General features: G+C 48.1%; 1 protein-coding gene across 3 annotated transcripts in view; it reads right to left on the bottom strand.

The window, feature by feature from the left end:
- GALNT18 (polypeptide N-acetylgalactosaminyltransferase 18) overlaps positions 1 to 23,687 on the bottom strand; it is a 348,597-nt gene that overhangs the window by 30,254 nt on the left and 294,656 nt on the right. For all 3 annotated transcript variants that reach the window (XM_088017777.1, XM_028116986.1, XM_028116987.1), the window contains 2 exons: positions 16,504 to 16,641; positions 10,953 to 11,048 (listed from right to left, as the gene is read on the bottom strand). In XM_088017777.1, coding sequence (XP_087873903.1) covers positions 10,953 to 11,048; positions 16,504 to 16,641 — 234 coding nt within the window. The remainder of the gene's footprint in view (positions 1 to 10,952; positions 11,049 to 16,503; positions 16,642 to 23,687) is intronic.

The following is a 23,687-nucleotide window of genomic DNA, read 5'->3' as shown; positions in this document are numbered from 1 at the left end:
CCCTCATCAAGAAAAATACACAGGATCTGGCTTCCATCCCAGTTGGGGAGGGTATACCTCTCCAGCTCCCATTCCCAGGTCCCCACGAAAAGATACTGGGTCTAAAAGAAGAGATTACAGATCCTGCCAGATCTTATCTTCACTAATAATAACTTACATTATTACTAAAAATAATAGCAATTGCAGTATATTGATTGAGGATTTACAGGGTACCAGGCTTGGTGCTGTGCACCCTGTGTATTTCTCCACTTAATCCTCACAAAACCTCTATCAGATGGATGTTTTTAACTTCATTTTACAGAAGAGTCAGGCTTTGGGTGAAGGCCGATGAGTGGCACACCTTTATGTCTTTGAGCCAACATCTTTGGGAATAAGGTGGCAACATGACTTTAAGATGAAATGAATTGACACCTGGAAGGGGTCTAGGGAGACTAACACATACTAATTATACATATGGATATATAAATATAAATATAAATAAAATGTGTCTATTATAGATATATGTAATATATATTATATAAATATAATGTATATTAATAAAATAATAACATAATAGCCTGTAGTTAAACTAGGTTTGAAGTTACAGATATTTGAGGTAAAGACAAATTAAGTATCTTGTCCCAGGTGACATAGCTCATAAGTGGAGGGTCAGGGTTCACAGGCAAGTACCTGTCATGGGGCCCAGGACAGGCTAGTTCCTGTCCTTTAGTAGGGCTGTATGGAAGAAATGAGATTGCAGGCTGGGTTGAAAACAACGCCTTCACTCCTCACTGATGAGCAGACACAGAGGGCGGTGAGCTCCTGAGCCCTGGGATGCAGGCAGATAACATTAGGCACCTGGTCTCCAAGGATGCTTCCAGGGCTGCAAGGATGAAGGGAGCCACTCCAGCCCCGGGGGTCCTGGGTCGGTGGGTCGGTGGTGCAGGGGTAGGGAGGGATGACTGCAGATGGTCAGCCCTCCTCATCCCAGACTCGAGCGTCACACTTTTTCATACTTGGAGAGGCCGCCCTCGGGATGACATTGTAACACCTGCCATCACATTCTAGGCATGGGGTTAGGTGTGGTCACATTAGGCCATTAGGGCCCTGCTGGTAATTCAGCTAGAGGTACCACTTAATCTGCTTCCTGTGGGAATGATGGCCCTGGAATTATGAGATGCCACAGCTCAGAGCCCATTGAATAAAGACATGCAGATAACCCTCTATGGCTTGGGCCCCGAATCATGCAGAGCTGGAGGTGTCAGCTGAAGTTTCAAGACTGGTTGAGGCTCCCCTCAAACTGTAGCCCCATGGGGGCACCGTACCAACGCTTATCAGCTGCCGCTGCACACTACAACCACACACGAGGAGGCGCGCCAATGTCATCACATCAGAACCAAGAAGTAAACTCAAGGAAGTTTTCCAAACCTTACAGCCACTCAGTGCCAGGCATTCTGATGGACTTATAAATAAGATCCTAGAGCGGTGGCGAAACCTCCCACAGATCACAGAGAAGTGGCTGGTGATCTAAATTCTTGGCCACAGAGTAAAACTTTCTCAATTGTCTCTGAGATGTTCCTCGAAAGATATGGGGGGTTTGTGCACAATCCATGAGAGGCCTCTGATGCTCCATGCATGGCCAACAGAAGCATGAGGGGCCGGGAAAGGAGACATGGCTCCGTTATAGACCCAAGTGGGGATGGGAAGTGTTATATGTATGTACAGCCGATGGCGAACTTTAAAACACGAAGAAGAAATTCCAAACCATTCCCAAAAGCAAAGGTACCAAAGTCCACCTATAATTTCATATTTTTCTTACTTTTAGTACACATACGACCTGATCTACCGTGGCATTTGTCTCTGCATAAAACTAGAATACTTCTTTCAGCTCAACTCTAATCTTCATACTTCGAGTCAAAATGCACTTCCTAAAGCACAACATGGTGGCTTAAGTACTTCTAAAACTTTAGAGGGAATTAAAGATCCTTGCATCTTCTTTCTTCTACAATCATGAATTTACCTTCCCATAGGAAGCGTACTGTTTTCCCCTGTGCCTTCTGTAGTCTGGAAGATGCAGGCAGGGAGAATGGGAGAAGCCCCCAGACCCTGCCTTGCACTGTCCACCCTGCTGGGCTCCTGAGAAGCTGGTTTGGGGCGGTAGGTTGTATCATACGAACTGTCATGATCTAAGTCCCTGGCTCCCCCTCCAGACTGGGACTCCTCCAGGTCCAGGGCCTGGGCAAGGATGCCTTTGCCTCTCCCAATTCTTGGCATAATGTAACGTTCAGGGCCTGTTTCTTGAATGAGCAAATGAATGAGTGAGTGAGTGAAGGAGTGATTGATTAAATAGTCTGTGGGGAGACCCCACTGTCGTATTTTTTCCCAGCAGAAGAGATTTTCCAGGCTGTTACACTAATGAGGGCTAATATTCTCAGTTATTTTGAGGATAGCTTGAAATTTGCTGCTAATTTAAATAAAATGGTTACATTTACTCATTAACCAATTAGCGTGCTTCCCAGCAGCTTCACCTCACTAATTTGATTAGTCACACCATGCTTTCTCTTACTCAGGGCCTTCTCTGCCAGCTGAGAATATCACAACTGTATCAGAGTCAACTTTTTAAACAACATGTAAGCAGAATCTCTCAAAGGGTTTAAAGAGGGACATGAACCCAGCCCCTCTTTCCAGCCCACAGTGTTTTTTGGCCCCATTGGGCCCCACTATGAGTTGCCCTATGACACCATTCCTATCACTAGACCAAATTTGTTTAAGGGAAATGAAACTTTCTAAACCATGGGGCCTTCTTGAAAGACAACCTGTCATATGTTTGAAGAACAAATGAATGAAACTGGAGGAGAAACCAGAAGCCATAATATAGGCACCCTCCCTAGCCCTGTGTTTGCCAGTGACTGGCAGCAGGCCTGGGCTCAGGCCAGCCAGCTCCCATCCCCAGATGCCATTTTCTTGTTTTCTTATTTGTCGGAGGTGAAACGGACTTAGCAGATATCTAAGTTTCTGTGGCAGAGAAAGGCTTCCCGGGCATGCAGAAAACCCTAACTTCCCACATCCTTGGGGGCGAGCTGGCGGGGCCGTATGATTGGCTCTGGTGAATCGAACGTGAAGAGGAAGGGATGTGAGGCACTTTTCATCTGAGGTGTGAAAGTCAGAGGTGCTGTGGGTGGAACCGTGTACCTGAGAAATCCATATGTTGAAGTCCTAACCTTACCCCCACCAGTACCTCAGAATGTGACCTTCTTTGGAAATAGAGTCACTGCCGATGTAATTCGTTAAGTGAGGATGAGCACCTCTGAAAGTCAGAGGTGCTGTGGGTGGAACCGTGTACCTGAGAAATCCATATGTTGAAGTCCTAACCTTACCCCCACCAGTACCTCAGAATGTGACCTTCTTTGGAAATAGAGTCACTGCCGATGTAATTCGTTAAGTGAGGATGAGCACCTCTGAAAGTCAGAGGTGCTGTGGGTGGAACCGTGTACCTGAGAAATCCATATGTTGAAGTCCTAACCTTACCCCCACCAGTACCTCAGAATGTGACCTTCTTTGGAAATAGAGTCACTGCCGATGTAATTTGTTAAGTGAGGATGAGGTCACACTGGAGGAGGGGGGCCCTAATCAGGCATGGCTGGCATCCTTATAACAAGGAACAGAGGTGTGCACATCGGGAGAACACCACAGGTAGGGAGACTTGTGCCGTCACAACTACCATTCTTGGTGACCAACAACTCCCAGAAGCTAGCAGAGAGGCCTGAGACAGATCCTTTCCTCGTGCCTTCAGGGGGGCACAGCCCTGCCGGCATCTTGCTCTTGGACGTCTAGCTTCCAGAGCTGTGAGACAATGTCCTATTTCTGCTGCTTGAGACACCCAGTCTGTGGGCTTCTGTGGTGGCTGCCTTAGGAAATGGTATAGGGGCAAGTCCCCATGGCCAGACTGTTCATCTGCAAGAGGATCTGATATTCACTAATGGCCTGGAGAGTTCTTCCACCTTTAGCCAACTTTGTGAACAGAGGAAGAGAAATATCTCACACCTGGAAATAAGGCAAACTGGGAGAGGAGGTGGTCTACCCTTTTCACTACCATCCTGGGGCACTAACAAGCCCACCCAAGACTATGCAATTTTCCAAGACAATGTGCTTGACTTTGCTATTTCCTTTTTTTTTTTTTTTTGGCTATTCACCTTTTGATTAATACCCAGACAGTAGGAAGTTAAATACTAACGTCCAGATTTCTGCCTGGGTAGTAAAGATCATACTAAAGGCTATGATTTTATTTGCCCACAGGGCATTAACCACTTTGGTATCCAATCTAGCAATCTTATTCTAATGCTCTTTTTTAGAAAATGTCTGCAGATCCTGAGCTCCTCAAATGCTCTTAGTACCTGCTTAACCTTCTTACTAGTTCCCTTATGAATGAATCAACTAAGTTTTTGTCACGTGTTCATTTTAACTTGTTTAAGAATCACGTGTTACTTTTTTGAATTAACAAAATAAACTTGTTTGGTTAATGGCAAAGAGTTTTGAGGATTGTTTATTACCTGATTGATACAGATTCTTTCTGGTTTTAAAACCTCAAATAGATAAACTTAGAAATTTGAAAGTAGGAAACGAGGAAGGGAAGTGACTCTCAAGGTCAGCAGGATAAATTAGGCTACTTTGCTGTCCTGCCTTCTCGACCTTTCTCTTCCTTCACTGTTCTTGGCTGTGGTTGGCTGAAATCCAAGGCATGCAGCTCAACTCTGGCCACACATGTAATTCTTAGGAGAGAGAAGAGTTCAATTCCCAGCTCTGGTGAAGACTTGAGGATGAGAAAAGAGAGAATAGTTTGCCTCCAGCAACAGAATGGGAACTTAATGAGGGCAGGGACTTTTGTCTGGTTCATGACTATTTCCCAGGGCCAAGAATACTCTCAGGTACGTGATGGACTCTCACTGATTTATGAATTAAAAAGTCATAGAATTCTAGGGTGGGAAGGCCCTTAGGGATTTCTTAGCTCAAGCATCTACACGATATAGGAACCTTTCATAATGCCCCCGGAGCTCGCCAAACCCGACTTGGACATCTCTGATGATGGAGAGGTCACAGTATCACCTGAGCCAATGACTGGGAAGAGTTTCCTTACACTTAGCCAAAAATCTGTGTCTTTATAATTTTGGAAGTTTTCATGTTCCTCTTAAATCTGCTCCTTTCCAGGCTAAACAATTCCCATTCTCAAGGACATGGTCCCGAGTCTCTACCAAACTGGTAAAATAATAGCCAATATCTAGGAAGCAGTTACCGTGTCCCAGGCTTGTTGTCTCAATGCTTTATGTGCACCGATTTTTTAAATTCTTATAACAACCTTGTAAGACAGGTACTACTGTCATATCGGTGAGGAAATTGAGGCATAAGGAAATTATGTCACGTACTCAAGGAACCTGATTAGTAAGTGGTCTGGCTGGGATTTGAACCCCGGCAGTCTGTTTCTTGATCACTATATATTGCCTCATCATTTGCCTTTCAACATTTTCAAGCCTCCTATCACATGTGATACGTAGGGAGGAATGTGTGAGTTTTCATAGCAGAGGTCAGGAAGACTGTCACCCGGGGCTGATCTCTACTCCCCAGACAACAATGGGAGGTGCCACATTGTTTCCCTGGAGCTAGAATCTTGAGGACATATATGTGGTGCACTGCACAAGTACACGTGGCAGTCCCATCTGTGCACACGTGACCCTCCCTGGTCTCTCCTTGGCCTCTGTGGCCATGGTAACAAGAGAGATTCTGCTGAGAGCTAGTTGCCAGTCAGGGGAAAAATGTCCCTGGAAATACATATTGAGGGTCTGATTTGGACCAAGTCTAGGAGATTCAGAGAATCCTCAGGGCCTATGTTTGCCCATAGTCCCCTTATGAGGTGTACCCTGACCTCATACTAAGGTGATATCCCTGAGCTCCTCCTTTTCTCATCCCCCCCCATGAGCCAGCAAAGTTCTTAGGGTCCAGTAGATACCTGTGGGAAGGCTTCCCACACAGAAGCTCTGCCTTATCATCCACCGCTTATCCCCTGCACCTGTGTCTCTCTCTGGTGGATGGATGAACTCCCCCAAGGACACGTAGCCCATCTCCAGAGAACCCCATTCTCTCAGGCTCACTGGGCAGGCCAGACTCAGCACAGTCCCTACACCACCCCGTTCTGGGAACTGTGTTTGATCTGAGGTCGGTCTCCAGCCTCCTGACCTCTGGGCACTAACAGCTGTGCACCCCAGCTACAGGCCTGGTGGGAGAGGGTTACTGGACCCCCATGTTCCCTGCGCAGCCCAGTCGCACGACGACTGTGGCTTTGAGGAATGGGGAGGGGGACGCAAGTCTTTAAGACCTGCTGCAGACCTACATCAAGAAGCTGATTCATAAAGCACCAAGGGAAGGCAGCTCCCAGCCATCCTGGCAAGCACAGCACAGACTCACAGCTTCCCAGGCCAACAGAATTTCAGAAAGGAAGAATTGGAGGTAAGTGGATAGAGCTGGCAGAGCGGGGTCCAGAGCTGGCCAGCCCAGCTTTGCCATTTGCAGAGAAGAAGACAGGCCCAGATGAGACGAATCAATGGTGCTAGGGACCGGAGTCGTCATTACCTTTGGGTAGAGGTATTGACCAAGAGGAGGAAGGAGGAAGCCCAGTGGGATGATGGGCTCCATCTGGATGGTGTCTACACAGTTGTCTACACATGTGGAAATTCATTGAACTGTACACTTCAGATGTGTGTACTTTAGTGTAAAATCATATCTCAATAAAAGAGTGAAACAAAATAAAGGTCCAGGGAGGGTTAAGGTGACATTGCAACTGTGTGGCAAGACGAAGCCTAGAACTCAGGCTTCCTGAAGCCCCTCCTTACCCCTACTCCACTGCGTTTTTGCTGCCACAGAAACCCAGTGATGCTCCATTAGTCTGTGGGTAGGCTGGGACCAGGGCTGGAATCCATGGCACATGGTGCATGAAGTTAAGGAAAGTCATTCCACTGTGGGCTGGAGCTAGAATCTTGAGGGCATATATACTGAGCAAGGCTTAATGAGCAATAATGATAGTATAGTACTATAGCAATATTATTAGCTAACACTCACTGAACACTTACTATATGCCAGGCACTCTTTTAGATATTTGACATGTATTAAATCTTTACAATAACCTTTATGCTATATACCATCATTAATCGGTATTTTACAGAAAATAAAATAGGCCCACATTTTAAAACCCTGCCCATTTAAAAACTTGGCAACTAGAGAGTGTCAAAGCTGATATTTGGACACAGACAATCTGATTCCAGAATCCATGCTCTTAACCACAGGACAGACGGCCCCATATTGAATTATCAGCAGCTGGGAGACTGGCAGGCTTTGCCCAGACTGACACCCACCATCCCACAGAGGAAACACTCCACATTTGCCCGGTGGTCCAGATAAGCAACAACCCTGCAGATTTCCACATAGATTTGTTAAAAGCAAGTTCATTCACTGTCTCCTGGGCTGCAGGCATTAATAAGCTGGCAGGGAATTTACAAAAAGACCAAACAACTTGTGACCTGGCCACCTTGGCCCATACTCAAGAACAACATGGGGATCTTCTGAGCTGAAAAAAACTCAGGTGCCCAACTGCATTAATAATCAGGGGAATGCAAATTAAAACCACAGTGTGCTATGACTCTACACGTGCCACGATGTCTATAATTTGGAAATAATACAGATTTACAGAGAATACTAAATGGCGGCAAGGGTGTGGGGAACAACAAGAACTCTAATATATGGTTGGTGGAAGTAAAAATTGATATAATTAATTTGGGAGACTGTTTCACTGTATATTGGTTGACCTGGGCTGTCACAACAAAATGTCACCGGCTGGGTGGCTTAAACAACAGAAAGTCATTTTCATACAGTTTTGGAGGCTGAGAGGTCCAAGATCTAGGTGTTGGTACATTAAGTTTCTAATGAGAGCTCTTTTCCTAGCCTCCTAACATCCTCCTTCTTGCTGTGTTGTCACGTGGCAGGGAGGGGGGGGAGGGGGAGGGGGGGAGAGAGAGAGAGAGAGAGAGAGAGAGAGAGAGAGAGAGAGAGAGAGGGACAGAGGGAGAGAGAGAGACAGAGAGACACGGAGCTCTCTGTGTCTCTTCTTATAAGGACACTAATTCTATCAGATCAGGGCTCCACCTTCATAACCTTATTTGACCTTAATTGCTTCCTTACTCCAAATACAGTCAGGATTAGTGTTTCAACACATGAATTTTGGGGTGATACAATTCGGTCCATAGCATTCTGCCCCTAGACCCCCAAGTTCATTTCCTTCTCCCATGCAAAATATATTCATTTTATCCCAACAGCCTCCAAAGTCTTAAGTCATTCCAGCAACAACTCTAAAGTCTAAAGTTCAAATATCATCTAAGTAGCCTCTAAATCAGATGTGCATGAGGCTCAAGGTGTGATTTATCCTGAGGCAAAATTTCTCTCCAGCTGAGAGCCTGTGAAATCAGATAAGTTATGTGCTTCCAAAATACGATGGTGGGATAGACGCAGGCTAGACAAGCGTCTTCCAGAAGGGGGAAGTTGGAAGGAAGGGGGTGATGGGTCCCAGGCCAGTCCAAAACCTGCCAGGGCTAATTCCATCAGATCTCAAGGCCTGAGAATAACCTCTTTGTCCTGAGGGTCTTGCCCTCTAGGCCCACTGGGGTGGCAGCATCACCCCCATGGCTCTGTGGAGTTGCTTGTGCCTTGGGCCCTCTGGGGTGGCACCGCCCAAGCCGCTCCCTGCTTTGTTTGGTCCCACTCCCGAGGCACTGGGCAGGGCCATCCAGGCCCACTGAAACCAGAGAGGCAGGCCCACTCTTTGAGGAGACAGCCTTGCCCCTGGGGCTGGGGTGGGGGTGCCTGGCAGCCCTGATGATCTCTGAATGGCCTTCAGTATCATTCTTCCCTTTTCTTGAGGAAGAGGGCATGTTCACCTGTCCTGCCTTGTGAAAGCCGAGAAGTCCACCAGCCGGCCTTCATTCTGTCCTGCTCTCTCTTTTGTTCAGGCTGCCAGTTCTCTGCTGGTATAAGCCCATCTCAGTTTATGGCTTTTACTGCTGAGATGGCCGATTGAGTCCATGAATCCCACCATGATCTCTTAATCAAATTGTTGTTCAGCTACACTCAGTGTTCTCTTCAGAACAAGCTTTCTCATTTTTTACAATATGGACGGGCTGAGTATTCTCCAAATCTTCAAGTTAAGGTTAAATGAGGTCATAAGGGTTAAGCCCTTATCCAATGGGATTAGTGTCCCTTCAAGAAGAGATACCAGAGAGTTCACTCATTCTCTCTCTCCCTGCTATGTGAGGACACAGAGAGAAGGTAACCATCTGCAAGCCACAAAGAGCCCTCACCAGAAACCAAATCAGCCAGCACTTTGATCTTGAACTTTCCAGGCACCAGAACTGGGAGACAATAAATTCCTGTGGCGTTATATTAAGGCAGCCCCAGGAGACTAATATAGGCAGTGTCTGCTCAAAGTAAACATATAGCAACTCTATGACTAGCGATTCCACTCCTAGGTATAAATCCACAAGAAATGAGTGCATACATGTACCAAAACAAGTATGTTCATAGCAGCAGTATTCATAACACTCTCAGGTGTCCATCAGCAGTAAATATATAGTTAATATGGTATATTCATAAAATGGAATATTACATAGTAATAAAAATTACAACTACACATAGCAGCACAGAGGTACTTTACAAATATAACGATGAAAGAAAGAAGCCAACCCGAGAAAGCATACACCCTATAATCCTACTTATATAAAATTCAGAATCAGGCAATAATGCTCCTTTTATTGATCCAGGTGCTGGTTATGTGGGTGTGTTTGCCCTGAAAGCTCACTAATCCGTACACTTATAATTTGCCTATTGTCTGGACCTATGTTAGACGTCAATAAAAAGTTACATAAAAATCGTCATCCATGAGAAATATCACAGTGTTGTAAGGATGAAGAATGAGTTGCTATACTGTGTGGTGTGGGGATAGTGTGATCTGCTGACCTGTGACCGACCAGTCGGTGATGCCACAGCAGCTGGGCCCACAGAAACGATGAGCTGGTGGAGATCACAGCGGAAGTCCCAGCACACTACACCAGTGACACACACACACATCATGATTGCTTTTGGTTGTGTGTTGAGGTGGGTAATGACCCTTCTAAACACAGAAGTATAATTGCACAAATATACATATATTCTATGACATCTTTTAAAAAAAATCATTTGCACTACTGGAGGCAAGATAAGTACACTCTGAAAATGTTGTCAAATCAGAACAGGTCAGTCTACGGCCTCCATGGACAATGGGTGTCCATTGTACTTTGTTGAATAGGCCATTTCTCTTGTCTCCATCTCAGCATCCTCTTTGGATATCTGAAGCCTAGGCTGTGACTGGCTAATTTTTCCTAGGATAACTTATTTTCCTGGTAGCTTCCCCTCATTCTCCACCAGGAGAAGGTCACACGAGCTAGAAAAGCTCTCGTGGCTATAAATTCTGGCTGCAGCTGTGATCTACTAAAGGGCAGAGCCCCGAAAGCCATGAAATGGCACTCTGAAGGGACTCTGAGATGTCTGGGAGCTCGAGGGACCCTTGGGTTCCCTCCTGTTTGGAAAGGGCATGATTGCCAGAACCAGGACTGCAGTTTACTCATAGTCTGCCCAAAGAAGGCAGGTGTTCCTCTTTAGAAACTGATCCCCTTCCTTGCTCCCCACCCCCAAGGACCCAGGCACGCCAGCAAACCTGCTATCCCAGCCTCCTTTCAGGTAAGGCAGGTATGACTCTCCCCTTTTAGTCATGAGCATACTCCTAATGAAAAGCCCCAGAGGCCCCTGGGCCTAGAGTCGCCATGACAGGAGTTTAACCATCCTTGCCCATGCCAGACATACATGAGTACACCCCTAGCAGGGGGCCCTCTCAGGGAACTCACCTGGGGTGTCATCCCGTGGCAGATGTACACAATGGGAACGTTCTCTGTGTCTGGACCCTGATCGAGACACAAATCGGTCTTCAGAGAGTTCTGCAGCTGAACACCCGAGGAGGGGTGGCCACACCAGAGAGAAAGGAGCAGAGAAACAAATGCATTAAATCAGGAGAAGCCAGCATTCCACGGAGACAGGCTCCATTTCCATAATCAACCCGAGGACCCTTGAATACTACGGAAAGCAGCAAGCACCAGCTTTTGCGGGTATAAAGGTGCTGAGGGAAACCCAGCCTCCTGTGAAGGAGAAGCATTCTCATGTTGTTAAAGAATAAGCCAAGGCAGTCTAGGCAGGAATAAAAGATACACGGGCATGAACACACAGAAAATGGTGCTAGGGTTTGCACCCCCTCCATTCCCACAGGGGTGGCACAAGGGCTTTCAATGGCCCCTGGATAGAAGTCTCTGTTCTGGAAGGTTGGGGGAAGTGGGTAACACGTTAGCTGCTTTCAGGCCTGACGTGTCCTCTGGGAAGGTCCTCTCTGCCCCCTGCAGACCCAGCAGTGGCTCGCCTGGCCCCAGTGGTGCCCAGGTGATGAGGATTCTCCAGACCGGGAGTTCTGGCAGGTGAATAAGAAAGGAGGGGGCCAAGGGGGTAGGAGAAGAGGGAGGCATCTCTTAACCTCACCTACGGGCACATAGCAATCAACAGAACCAATGCCTCCCCATGTCAGGTAAGAAAGCCAATATTCAATGTCCCTTTCTGGAATAAGCCCCCTCCCAGCCCCTGGAAAGGGCAGCTTACAGTCCCCATGGCCCTGGTCACCCGCCACAGCTGAGTACACCACGGTGGGCACCAACAGGCAGGTTAGAATGACTTAAGAATTCTCTTTCTTTCTCTCACTCTCCTCCATCCTCTTTCTGGAATGGAACCGTCTCGTCAACCTCTTATCCCGTGCTAGAACTCTCCGCGAGAGAGTTGGTGGTCCGTGGGTGGTGGCCACTAGAATCGTGAGGCCATTTAGATTGGGTCTGGGAGATCTGTTGGGCAATACGTAAGCAGAGAAATCCAGCTGTGGCCGAGGAAGAGATGAAGCATGAGACAGAATGAGGGACATTGCGCCCTGCCATGGCTTCGGCAGCTTCCCAGCTCTAGTGCTCACGCCCAGCTGCACTTCAGTTCCTGTGCCCATAAGCGAGTTTGTGGCATTGTTACCCACCTTAACTTGAGCGAGCTTATATAGCTCTTGTTAGCAGCGAGGTGCTCTGTTTAGAACAGGAAATGGATATTGGAATTCAGGGAAGACCAGGGCAAAGGACCACAGGTGGGCCATCTATCCAAGGAGGCCAGAGACTGACAGCGGCTGGGCTTCCATTGTCTTGACAACTTGTGGCAGAAATGCAGTGAGCCCAGTGAAGGGGTGCCAAACGGAACGACCAGAGGCACGTGTGTGCTCTAGGCATACCCCGTTCTTGACAGGGGTCAAGGAACAGAGTCAAATTCTTTTCTCTTGAGCTTCCTCTCCTCCACCGGGTGAAGGCATCTCAATCCCAGACTTGTGGTTTGGAGGTTCTGAAGAATCATAAACGTGTGCCAGCTCCCTAGGCAGAGGCCCCAGAAACATCTCCGCAGCAAATCCTCTTTTATAAAACAACTACATGGCTTGCCGCGCTGAGGGAGCATACGTCAATACACTCTGGACTTTTCCTGCAGCCCACAGAGAGGCGGGTGTCACATCTAAAGCCAAGAACTATACTCCATTAGCGAGATCTGCTAACTGCTATCACAGAGAGAAATGTCCAGAGAGCCCTGATGTCAGCCTTGGCTTTCTGCCGGGTTCCCAAAGCCATCCTCTGGGTGAGGAGGTAGGTGGTGCCTCTAGATAAAGTCCCCCCAGCTCTGTGTCATCTCGCGCCCATGAAGCGGGTGGTCTGCTGCTGTCAGGACAGACAGGCTGGGACGGAATCCTGGCTCCAGTGGTGTGGTCTTGGAAAAGACCACAACTCCTTCTTGTCCGTTTTCTTCCATCTGAAGTAGGGATAGTACTAGTGACTGCCTCATAGGATTGCCGGGAGGAGTAAGCGCAACCATCTCCACAAGGAGGGAGCAGGGCCTGACAAATGGCAAATGCGCAATAATTGTTAGCTGCTCTTATTACTGCTATGACCTTGCTAACAGCCATTCGGGACAACTGGTTGTTTTGGCCTCATCTATGCATCAGTGACTGAGCTAAGTGCTTGCCACGTGTCACGCCGCCTCATCCTCATAAGAACCCGGCCAGGTTGGTGATATTCTCTCTTTGAAGGATGAGGAACTGTGGCGTGGCAAGAAGGTCTGCCTGCCCTCCCTGTCTGTGATGCCGCTCCCGGCGCACGGACCCTTCCCCATGTCGCCTCTCCTTACGCCTTCTCTTTGCCTGGCTAAATCCTCCTCCTCCTTTGGTTCTCAGCTTCTCTGTCACTCTGGAAGTCTTTCCTGACCCAAGCCTGGGTGTCAGGCCATGGCCCTGTGCTTCACCAACACCTCCATTTCTCTTATTGGTGTGCTTAGTGTGCTCAGCTCCGGTCCCTTCTTCGCGTGCCTGTCTCCCCCATCTGACCAGGCTAGGTCTGAGTCTTTCTCATGGTCTCTGACACCGGCCAGCTCCGACACACAGTAGACAGTGAATATACACGTGGAATGAATGAATGAAGACAACGAACAAATGAATGGCATTCCCAAATGAATGGCGTTGGCAAGTGGACAAGTGGCAAGTTCTTCCCATCATGCAAATGGCGACAATCTTAAGACTGTGAAAAATGCCCCAGGAGATGGTATGACTATAGCTTTTAAGGTTTTGTAAATTGTTGAGATTGCACAGAGAGTAAGTGGCAAAGGTAACATTCCAGAAGCCGGGCATGTCTGTTTCTAGATGCTGCTCCATCTCTGCTGTCAGCACTAGAGCTGGGATTAATCCAAAGACCCCACTTCCTGGACATGGGGCTCAATGATCCAGGGGAAACCCACGCCCACACAATGGGGCCCACAGAAGTCATTAATGGGACTGTTAGTGGATTAATGGGCTGGGTTATAGACGAGCCTGGCCCCACTGAGAGGCCCGGGAGGTTATTTGACCTGAGCAATGTAGTTTGGCATAAGTTGGAATGGAAAAAGTAAAAAGAAACTCTACCCCTGAGAAGACATCTGGTCTCTGCATTTCAGAATAAGAATAATCGCCAGGAAGAATGATTCAGCCTCAGCAAATCCTCTTGCTCTTGAGGCTATATCTTGCTTTGCCCATCTTCACCCTGTTGCCCCCATTAAGAGTTCATTATGTTCCTTGACAAGTGAGCGTGGCTCTGCTCTGCCAGAGGCCAGCCTGTGGAGGAGCCAGAGGGGAGGGGAGGTTGGCTGGGCCCCGAGCAGTGGCTGGCGGATGAACATTCGGGGGGGGTCAGAGACCTCCGCCAGCCCCAGGAATGGCTAGCATGGCTCAGTCCTTTGGGATGATAAGAGGGCCTTTTCAGCCCCTCACAGTAAAAATAGCTCGAACTATGGACTCAGACAGATCCACATCACAGCCCTGTATATGCCACTTACTATTTGATCAGCTAAAGGTTTCTGGGTGTGGTGGTAAGAGGGTTGGTTACATGGTAAACCTGTTGTACATGTCATTAAGATGAGACCCCCTTGCTTGGAAGACAAGAATGCCTTTGGCCAAGACCCAGAACTGCAATGGCCACACACACACACACACACACACACACACACACACACACCCCTCCACTATTGCTTTCCCACTGTGGCTGATACCATTCAGCTACAGCTGACAGTCTGGTGAGAACATGAATCCAGAAGCTGGTCCTGGCTCACAGGGGTTTTGGGCTAATGGTTTCTCCAGAGCCACAGCAGCATAACCATCCTTTCTGGATCGGGTCCAGCCATGGCCAAGCACCATACACAACTTGCTATGGGCAGAGTTTGGGGGCACCAGTAACAGCTGTGTCCTCAGAAAGGCCCCGGGGTGGGGGTGGGGGATGGGGCTGACGGGCACTTCACAGCCCAGTGTGTTTCCATAGGGACCGCAGGATATAGAGTTTCAGGTAATAGCTGGGTGGCACCAGCCGAGAAGTTCTCTGGCACCCAAATTACACCAGCCTGAGAAGTAGAGAGGGAAGGGGCCACTGAGGGATTTCCTCAGAAGGTGTCAACCGTGCCATGGAAATTCTTGTGGGAGGATACGATTCCGTCCTGCAGGTTGGCCGGCTAGACAACAGAGGTCTGATGGGGGCTGGGGGGTTCCTGGCTCCGTGTTCTGTAGAGTTCTAGGATGTCAGAGTTGGGAGGCCTGCAGAGAACACGGAGGCCAGTCCTCCGCTCGCATTCTTCTTCCCCTCCCAGGCAGATGCTTTGCCCGTTATATTCCTGCTGAGGCAGGCCCTGAACTTGGTTCTGACCACAGCTTATCCAAGGAAGAGGCCGAAGTTCTTCCTTCGAGTTTCATCCTGGGATATCAAAAAGGTCTGAGGGGATACTCCCCAAAGGGAGGAAGCAGAATGATATCAGAAGCTGATGTCTTCGACTCAGTTTCTCTGCTGATGACCGATGTGAACATGGGAAGGTCATTTTGCCTTTCTGTTTCCCCATCTGTAACATGGCGTCAGTAATCTATGTAGTTTTGAGGGCTTATAACTGTCAGCAGAAAAGCTCCATGTGTTCAGGAAGCAAAAGCCAGGTGAGATATCAAAAAACCCCCAAAAAACAAAAAAACAAAAAAACAAAAAACAAAATCAGGTATCATTGAAAATACTTTAAGAGTTGAATGGTCCTGGGAACACTGGAAGAAGAGTAGAGTTTATCATATTCAAAGCATTTTAACCTTAGACAGAACATACAAATTGTCAGGATATATAAGATATTTGTATGTCTTAGACTTTTTTTCTACTCTAGAAGCACAGTATTATTTTGCCCCTTATTTAACAGAGGAAGAAACCGAGGCCCATAGATGTTAAGACACTTGACTGACAAGTGGCTTGGTCAAGATTGGAACCAGGTCTGTCTGGATCCAAGCCCTGTGCTCTGCTCTCCATCGGGGTGACTGCTCCGTGCCAATCAATAGGTGGTCCTAAAACATCCCTCAAAAAACAGTGAAGTCAAGAAGAAAGGTTGTGTCCCAGAGCTCCTTTCCTGGAGGCCGTGTGTGTGAGTGGAAAGCAAAAGCCCTTAGACAGGGGAGGCATGCAGGCTGGTTGCTAGAACCTCAGCCACCCATGCTGGGGGAATAGTGGGTGTTTGTTATATTACCTCGCATGTCTGCCCTAACTGCAGGTTTTTGTTTTATTAAGTAGAACATGCAGGTTTGAGGCTAGAGCTAAATTGTTTAAGACTCTAAAGGAGAGATTTAGAACAAGGGAACAGAGCGGTTCAGGCTATGACACCAAAGACTGCCTCTGGTCTACCGTTCTACCAAGGTCCCACATGGGGGGCTGAAGGCTCCTTCTGTCCTTTCCCCTGACTCTAGGTCTCTGTCTGGCCTTGCTTTCTGTGTCTGCATGAAGCCCCAGGGAGGCTGCTCCTTACCACCCCGTAGGCAATGATGTCTGAGTACATCCTCATCTCTGGGTACACGCTGACCAGGTACCACCGGAAGGTCTTGCACTGTAGCTGTTTCCTCAGAGCCTTCCTCGCAGTGATGTCCCCGATGTCGATCCCCGAGTCCTGCACGGGCATGCAAATGCAGAGCTCCAGCCACCAGCAGGGCACAGCTTCTCCCCAGACCTCCCCACCCAGGTTCCTGGACACTGTCTAGTGAAGGGAGGACCTGGGGACTTAGCTCATTCGTTTCCCGCATGTACGTAACCCCATGACTGTCCCCATGTGGACGTTAGAACATGAGGACAGCACTGATGGGGAATGCCAACCAAGGCCACTGAAAATAAAAAAAAGAAAGAAAAAGCTGGGGCCCAAGTGTAGGTGAAAGATACCAAAGCATACAGTTGGAGTGAGGTTTTTTCTGTCTCATGATATGAGACGAGAGGTTCTGAGCCGTGGGAGCGGGGAGAGGGAAGGGGGAGAGTTGAAGATGGAGTGATACCATTCCTAACCATTGTAACAGCAAAGGCTTGTAGAGCACTTGCGAAGTGCGAGGTTCTGTCCTGCATGAGACCTGCCTGTGTGCTTCCAATGATGCACAGCAGCCCATTTACACCTATAGGGAGCACTGTTTTACAGATGCCGAGGGGAGACAAAGAGAGGTTCAGCAACCTCTTGCCCAAAGTCCTACAGCTGATAAAAGGTGGAGCTGAGATTTTAACCCCGTCAACCTGGGTCTGGAGTTTGCACTTTTAACCTATGCTCTGCATCTGGAAGAGCCTGCCCTTCTGCCTCCTAAGACACAAGTTCTTGTGGGAGAAGCAGACCCTCTCTCAGCTTGGGGGTCTTAGTGTAGAGAGTACTTGTGTCTGTCACTTCCCGGGGAGATCAGAAAGGTGGCCCCTGAGCCATCACAGTATAGCAGGCAAGGAGCAGTAATGGAGACATGGATGTGTCCTTGAGTTAGAGAGAGGGAGAAGCCCCCGCGTTTCTCGTGGTCCCAGAGCAGAGGGAGAACATGGAGTCCCTGGGCCTGCATACCAGCCATTGGACAGGGCACAGAACTGCTGAAGAAGAGCTGATGCCACAGCAGAGCACGGCGAGGAGTCTCTGCAGCTGGGGATCAGATGGAGACTCAGTGACATCTCAGAGGATGACATCATGGAGCCGGGGACCAGCTAGGTCCTGCGGTATCTCACGAGACACTAGCCCAGAGGGCAGGGAGAGGAGGACATGAGAGGACACAGTTCTCTCACTGATGCCACAGCTTGTGTGCTGGCTGTGTGAACCCCCAGGTTCTAGCATCAGCTAGGGGTCAAGTTCCTGGGCTTGGGAAGATAATGAAATGGACAGAGTTTACATTTGAAGCGTCTGAGAAAAATCACAAAGATGGCTGATGCGCATATGTGCATGTAATGGGAACAAAGTATTTGGTATTAGACCATGCGGTCTCGAGTAACAACAAACAGAAGAAATACATTTATTTTTGCCTACCAAAATTCAGGCAATATAAAAATTTGAACCTGCTACGGCCAGAAGGTTTAAGTTACAACCTGTAAAGGTACAATGTCAGCAAGGACCCATCTTCTGAGGAGGTTTTGATGGCTTCATCTATGATTTGCCTACTCCTCGGCTCCTGCCCTGAGCCCTCCCAGCAACTGCTACTTGGTCTTTCTCTGCTGGATTCAGGGAACATGTTCAATTGATCTCTGTACCCCTGACCTACCGCTGAGCCTGAGCTATATGGATGGGGTTGAGAGACTGGGTTGAGAAAATATTTATGAAGTATTGTACACAGCAACTCGCAATAAATGTGACCTACTCACTCCCCCCACCCTTTACCCCAAGGGATCTGTTAAGTGTTAGCCCTTTAAACTTCTCTGTACCTTATCCTTATATTGCAAAACCATTTGCTGGGACCCAGGCTTTCCCCCTTTACGGTTAATTGCCTTTATATGAAAACAAACTAACACTGTGTCTCAGCTTTTATGGGAAGCCACTAGAAGAACCTGTCTCTGGAAGGCCTCCGTGTTTTCTTAAATCCTGGGTTCCCACAGGAAAACTTTCTTTCTACGCTCAGGATCAAGGGAAAGTTTGTTTCTCTCTCCTTATGATCTAATGGAAGGTGGGAGAACTATCCATCAGAAGTCCATTTCTACTTTAACTTCTAGGAGACTCCAGGATCAGAGTTTTGCTCAGCTTATATTTCTGTTTATCATGCCCCTTTCCTCTTCCTATTTATTAGTTGACTTTTGCCTTTCTGCTTTAATGGTTCAGCACATCTGTACCGTGTGTTTACTGTAAATTGCATCAAACCCTTTTCGGATTGGGGGCAGAAACTGTTATGTGCAACTAATGAATCATTGAACACTACAACAAAAACTTATGATGTACTCTATGTTGGCTAACTGAACATAAACAAAAAAAGAAATTGAGAAATAAGCCAACTCTGTCAGAGAAGGTCATGTTGGCCCTTATTATTAAAAAAAAACAATAAACATGTCTTCCTCCTTTGCCAAATACTCAGTGGGTTGAATAGTGTCTCCTGCAAAATTTGTGTCTACCCGGAACCTACAAATGTGATCTTATTTGACAATCGGATCATTGCCGATGGAGTTCATTAGAGATCCGTAGATGAAATCAGTCTGGATTTAGGGTGAGCTCTAAAGGCAATGATCAGTATCTTCATAAGAGAGAGGAGGGGGAGGTTTGAACACACAGAGAGACATAGAGACAGGGGCCGAAACTGGAGTGATGCATTTACAAGCCAAGGAATGCCAAGAGCCACCAAAAGCTGGAATAGGCGAGAAATATCCTCCCCTAGAGCCTTCAGAGGGAGCACAGCCCCGCCGGCACCTTGATGTTGGGTTTCTGGGCTCCAGAACTTTGAGAGAATCAAAATCTGTTGTTTAAAGCCACTCGATTTGTGGTAATTGGTTATGGCAGCCCTCGGAAATGAATACACTCAGCCACGCAAAAAGCTGTCCAGTATTCCTGCCTGTGTGTGCTGCTACACGTACAATCTCTTGTAGCCAAACCTAAAAAAGGACCGTCACCTCTGCCCCATGGTGAGTCATCCTGGGCATGCAGCCAGTTTTTGGGCAAGAGGAAACAGGGGTGGGTCTAGAGTTCCCGAACCCTGTGTGAGCAAAAGCTGATGCTTTGCTGCAGGCCGACTTTCCGTTTGTTGATAAGCAAACTGATTTTCAATTAAAGCAGAGGGGGATGCAAGAGCTGGGACTTCTCCGGCCTTCCAAAAACTTGGGACTGAACGTGGTGGGTGAGAGAGCCGGCTCTGGCTGGCACACAGCTTGGGGAGGACTCGGCACAGAAGGCAACCGGGGAGGCCGGTGGCCCGGCAAGGACATTTTTAAAGCTCGGCTGTGGAGGCAGCGGGCACAAGCAAGGCCAGCCGCAGCAAGAGTTAATACTTCGCTGGTGCTTTTTCTATTGGCCGAGCACTGATCAAAGTCTTTACATATAATAGCTTATTTAATTCTCAAGGCAGCCACTGGGCAGGGTCGAAGGGATCCAGCTCTATACCTGCAGCTGGGATGCTGTAGACAAAAGGTGAAGTCAACAGGTAACAGATGTGCTTGTGGGTGAGCACAAGGTATTGGGAAACCACTCCATCAAGGGCAGCTGGGGACACTCTTGGGGAAAACATGGGGGCACGGAGCACCCACACTTCCTCCCTCTTTTTCTTTGTCAGTTCATCTTCAGTAGGCATCAGTTGTTATCCTAGATACTGTGCGTACAAATAGGAAGAAGGCACAGACTTTGCCTGAGAGGAAGATCTGGAAGATCCAGACAAATAAACAGTCTCTCTGCACACAGTGTGGAGCATGCAGGGAAGCAGAATGCTGAGAGAGAGTGGGGCAGCCAAGACGGCGGGCAAGAGAGGGTGAGCAGTCACAGAAGGCTTCCTGGAGTAGGTGATACTCAAGGTGAATTTGGAAGGACTACCAGAATGAGCTAAACTAGTATTACTCAGACTTGGCAGCCCCAGACCACCACCCAGAAAGTTTTTAACAGATTCTGGCAACACTAGGCACCTACTCATCAGAATCTCTAAGGATGAGACCTGGAAGCAGTATTTTTAAAAAGCTCTTCAAGTGATTCTGATGCAGTCGGTCTGCAGATGTGCTTTCAGGAGCCACTGACCAAGGGAGAAAGGAATGACACATACTGCCAGCAGATCCATTTGTTAATAAGCATCAGCGAGGTTTTGCTGAGCTCTGACCATGTGCCCTGCCTTGTGCGAGGCCTGGTGACACAAAAGTGAAGAACACAATCTGTCCCCAGAAAGCCTGGAGTCTAATGCGGTGGTTCTCAGCCCTGGATGGACATTAGAATCCCTGAAGAGCTTTCCAAAAAATGATCCCTGGTCCCCTTCCAAACCAATTAAGTCATAATCTCTGGGGCTGGAGCACAAGTGATTTTAAAGTTCTGAAAGATTTGAGAGCCCCTGGTTTAACAAGAAAATGAGAGAGAGAGAGAGAGAGAGAAAGAGAGTGAGAGAAACTGAGGGACTTATACACAACAGAACATTTTCCACAGTGTTGATGCAATGACAGAGACATGCAGGCAAAGGGGGCATTTTCTCCCCCTGAGGCTGACTTCCTAGAGCAGGGGTCACTGGAGGTGAGTCTAATAGGGTGGAGGGAAATGGGTGAGGGTGGAGGCTGGGGAAGAGGCAGCGGGTAGGGAATTCCAAGCAGAGAGGACAAAATGAGCAAACACACAGAGGAGAGAAAGAGTGTAGAATGGCCTCTGGAGTTCTCACTGGCCATGCAGTCCACGGAACTCCAGGACGGGGTGGGGGCAGGGGGCTGGAGGCGGGCAGAGGAGAAAGCATGTCAAATAGCGGGCTTAATGCCTGATCTTGTGCACAGTGGAGAGTCCTTTAAAGATTTTAAGCAGGGCAACGATGTGGTTGCTGTGAGGATTTATTTTTTTGTTTTATTTTGTTTTTAAGATAACTTTGGGTCAGGGCACCTGGGTGGCTCAGTTGGTTAAGCGACTGCCTTCGGCTCAGGTCATGATCCTGGAGTCCCAGGATCGAGTCCCGCATCGGGCTCCCTGCTCGGCGGGGAGTCTGCTTCTCCCTCTGCCCCTCCCCCCTCTCATGTGCTCTCTCTCACATTCTCTCTCTCAAATAAATAAATAAAATCTTTAAAAAAAAAGATAACTTTGGGTCATTTGGAGGATAGATTTGAAGGGGATAAGGCTTGAGCCAGGGAAACCAGTCCAAGGCTCTTGCAGAGGAAGAGACAAGGCTTGAACTCAGACGTGATGGGGGTAGGAATGGACAGGAGAGAGCTCGGTGATGGGCTGGGAACGGGGCTTGAGGGAAAGAAGGATCAAAGGAAGATGCTCAGTTTCAAGCTTGTAGATCTGGGCAGATGGTGGTATCCTAAACGGCGGTGGGGAGGAAGAACAGGAGAAGCTCTGGGGGGAAGGATGTTCTCCGTTTTGGCAGACTCAGTCTAAAGTGCCTGAGGGAGCACCAGGAGATGTGCAGCTATAGGTCCGAGACTAAAGGCAGAAGTCAGGGCTACAGATCTTAGTTAGGAAGTCATCAACAGATAAAAGCACCCAGGAACAGATGGGGCCACCAGGGAAATGATGTTTAAGGAGAGCAGTTGGCCAAGGATGGATCTCTGGGTGCACTTAAGCATCCGAGAGAGGTGAGAATTGCCCACAAGGGAATCAAGAGCAATCAGAGAGAGATGGGGATATACTGGGCTGTGGCATCACGGAGCCAAGTGAGTACAGAGTTTCAGGGGAAAGGTAGGATCTTGTAGGTTGAAGACTTTAGAATGTCCATTAAGCAGTTTGGATACTTTGTCACAAGCAGTTTTGGTGCAATCCTGGGATATGACTTGAGAAGTGAGTAGAGGGGAAAAGGTGTTGACTCTTTCCAGAAGCCTGAGAAGAGGTAGGAGAGGGAATCTAAACAAAGCAGGGAACAGTGGAGTCAAGGGATAGATTTTTTGAAAACCCACTGATGTCTTCCTTTGCCAGCTGAGGCTTTATTCTGGACACTGCCACCCCTCATCTGCCTTTCTTGAGTTCACTCCCCTCTCTTCCCACCCATTCGATTGGGTTTGAACTACCCCTCTGAGGTGTCACAGACACACATTGAATTTCATCATTTTCTAATTACTTTTCTCACTTGGTTCTCTGCCATTCATTGGATGTCCTGTCCATTTCCACATCCAGCAGCCACACTGAGGGGAGAAGTCTAAAAGGTTTTCAGCTTTGGGGTGCAGAGAGAAGGTGGCAGGAGTAGGGACAGAACTCTGCTAAGGGACTGGGGATCTATGATGCTTTACTGCTAAGTTCCTGGGGGACTTTCCCAAGCGTTCTTAACATTTTGCTATCAGGACACCCACAGAGGTGTACAGCATGCTCCCCAGAATACTGTGATCCAACGCCCACAGCTGCAGATGGGTCCAGAAGGCACTGCTGTTTCCCTAGAAACACTCCCACTGTCAGGGATGCATTCCTGGGGCTGGTTCATTAGGGTTGCCCGCACCCTGGCTGATACTTCTTGGCTCCTCATTCTTCTCTCTACCGCTGAAATGTCACTGGTTGTGGGAGTATACATCCCAACCCAAGTCTCCTCCCCCATAATGGTGGTGGCGATGGGGATGCTGCCTAAAAGCTCCCACCCATGGCCCAGCCTATTTTCTCAATCACTCAGCCAGAGCAACATTAGTTGGGTGGAGAGATCAGGGAACAGGGCCTTCATATGGAAACTTCAGGCAAAAATCAACCATTTCCCTATTAGGAAGAAAGAACTACAGTTTTTTAAAGGACTCCCAAGGGGAAAGAAGGAGGTCATGCAGTCAACAGCTGTCTCAGATAGACACGGCAACATAAGCAATGATCTCCAGGCAGACAGGCTGCTAAGCAGGTTGAGATCCTATGGTTGGCATCTGTTGGGTTCTCCCAACTCAGTGGTCCAAGGTCATTTCCATATGACACATGGCAAGGCTGAACAAATCTACTAGAGAAACATTGCCTTTTCTCTGGCACTTCGTAAGTGTCGGTGACAAGAGGGATAGAGGACAGTGGCAGGCAATGATGAGATTCTGTGAAGGTTAGAAACAGCCTAAAAATGTCCAGAACAGTTCCCTTCTCCTCCTGAGGATCCCTGTGAGAGT

This window comes from Eumetopias jubatus, unplaced genomic scaffold (assembly GCF_037043125.1).
Source record: "Eumetopias jubatus isolate StellerSeaLion01/CBP00866 unplaced genomic scaffold, mEumJub1_p1.0 scaffold_13, whole genome shotgun sequence".
In the NCBI taxonomy this organism is placed as follows: domain Eukaryota; kingdom Metazoa; phylum Chordata; class Mammalia; order Carnivora; family Otariidae; genus Eumetopias; species Eumetopias jubatus.
Note: the sequence above shows the minus strand (reverse complement) of the source record. Positions and strands in the feature narration are given on the sequence as shown.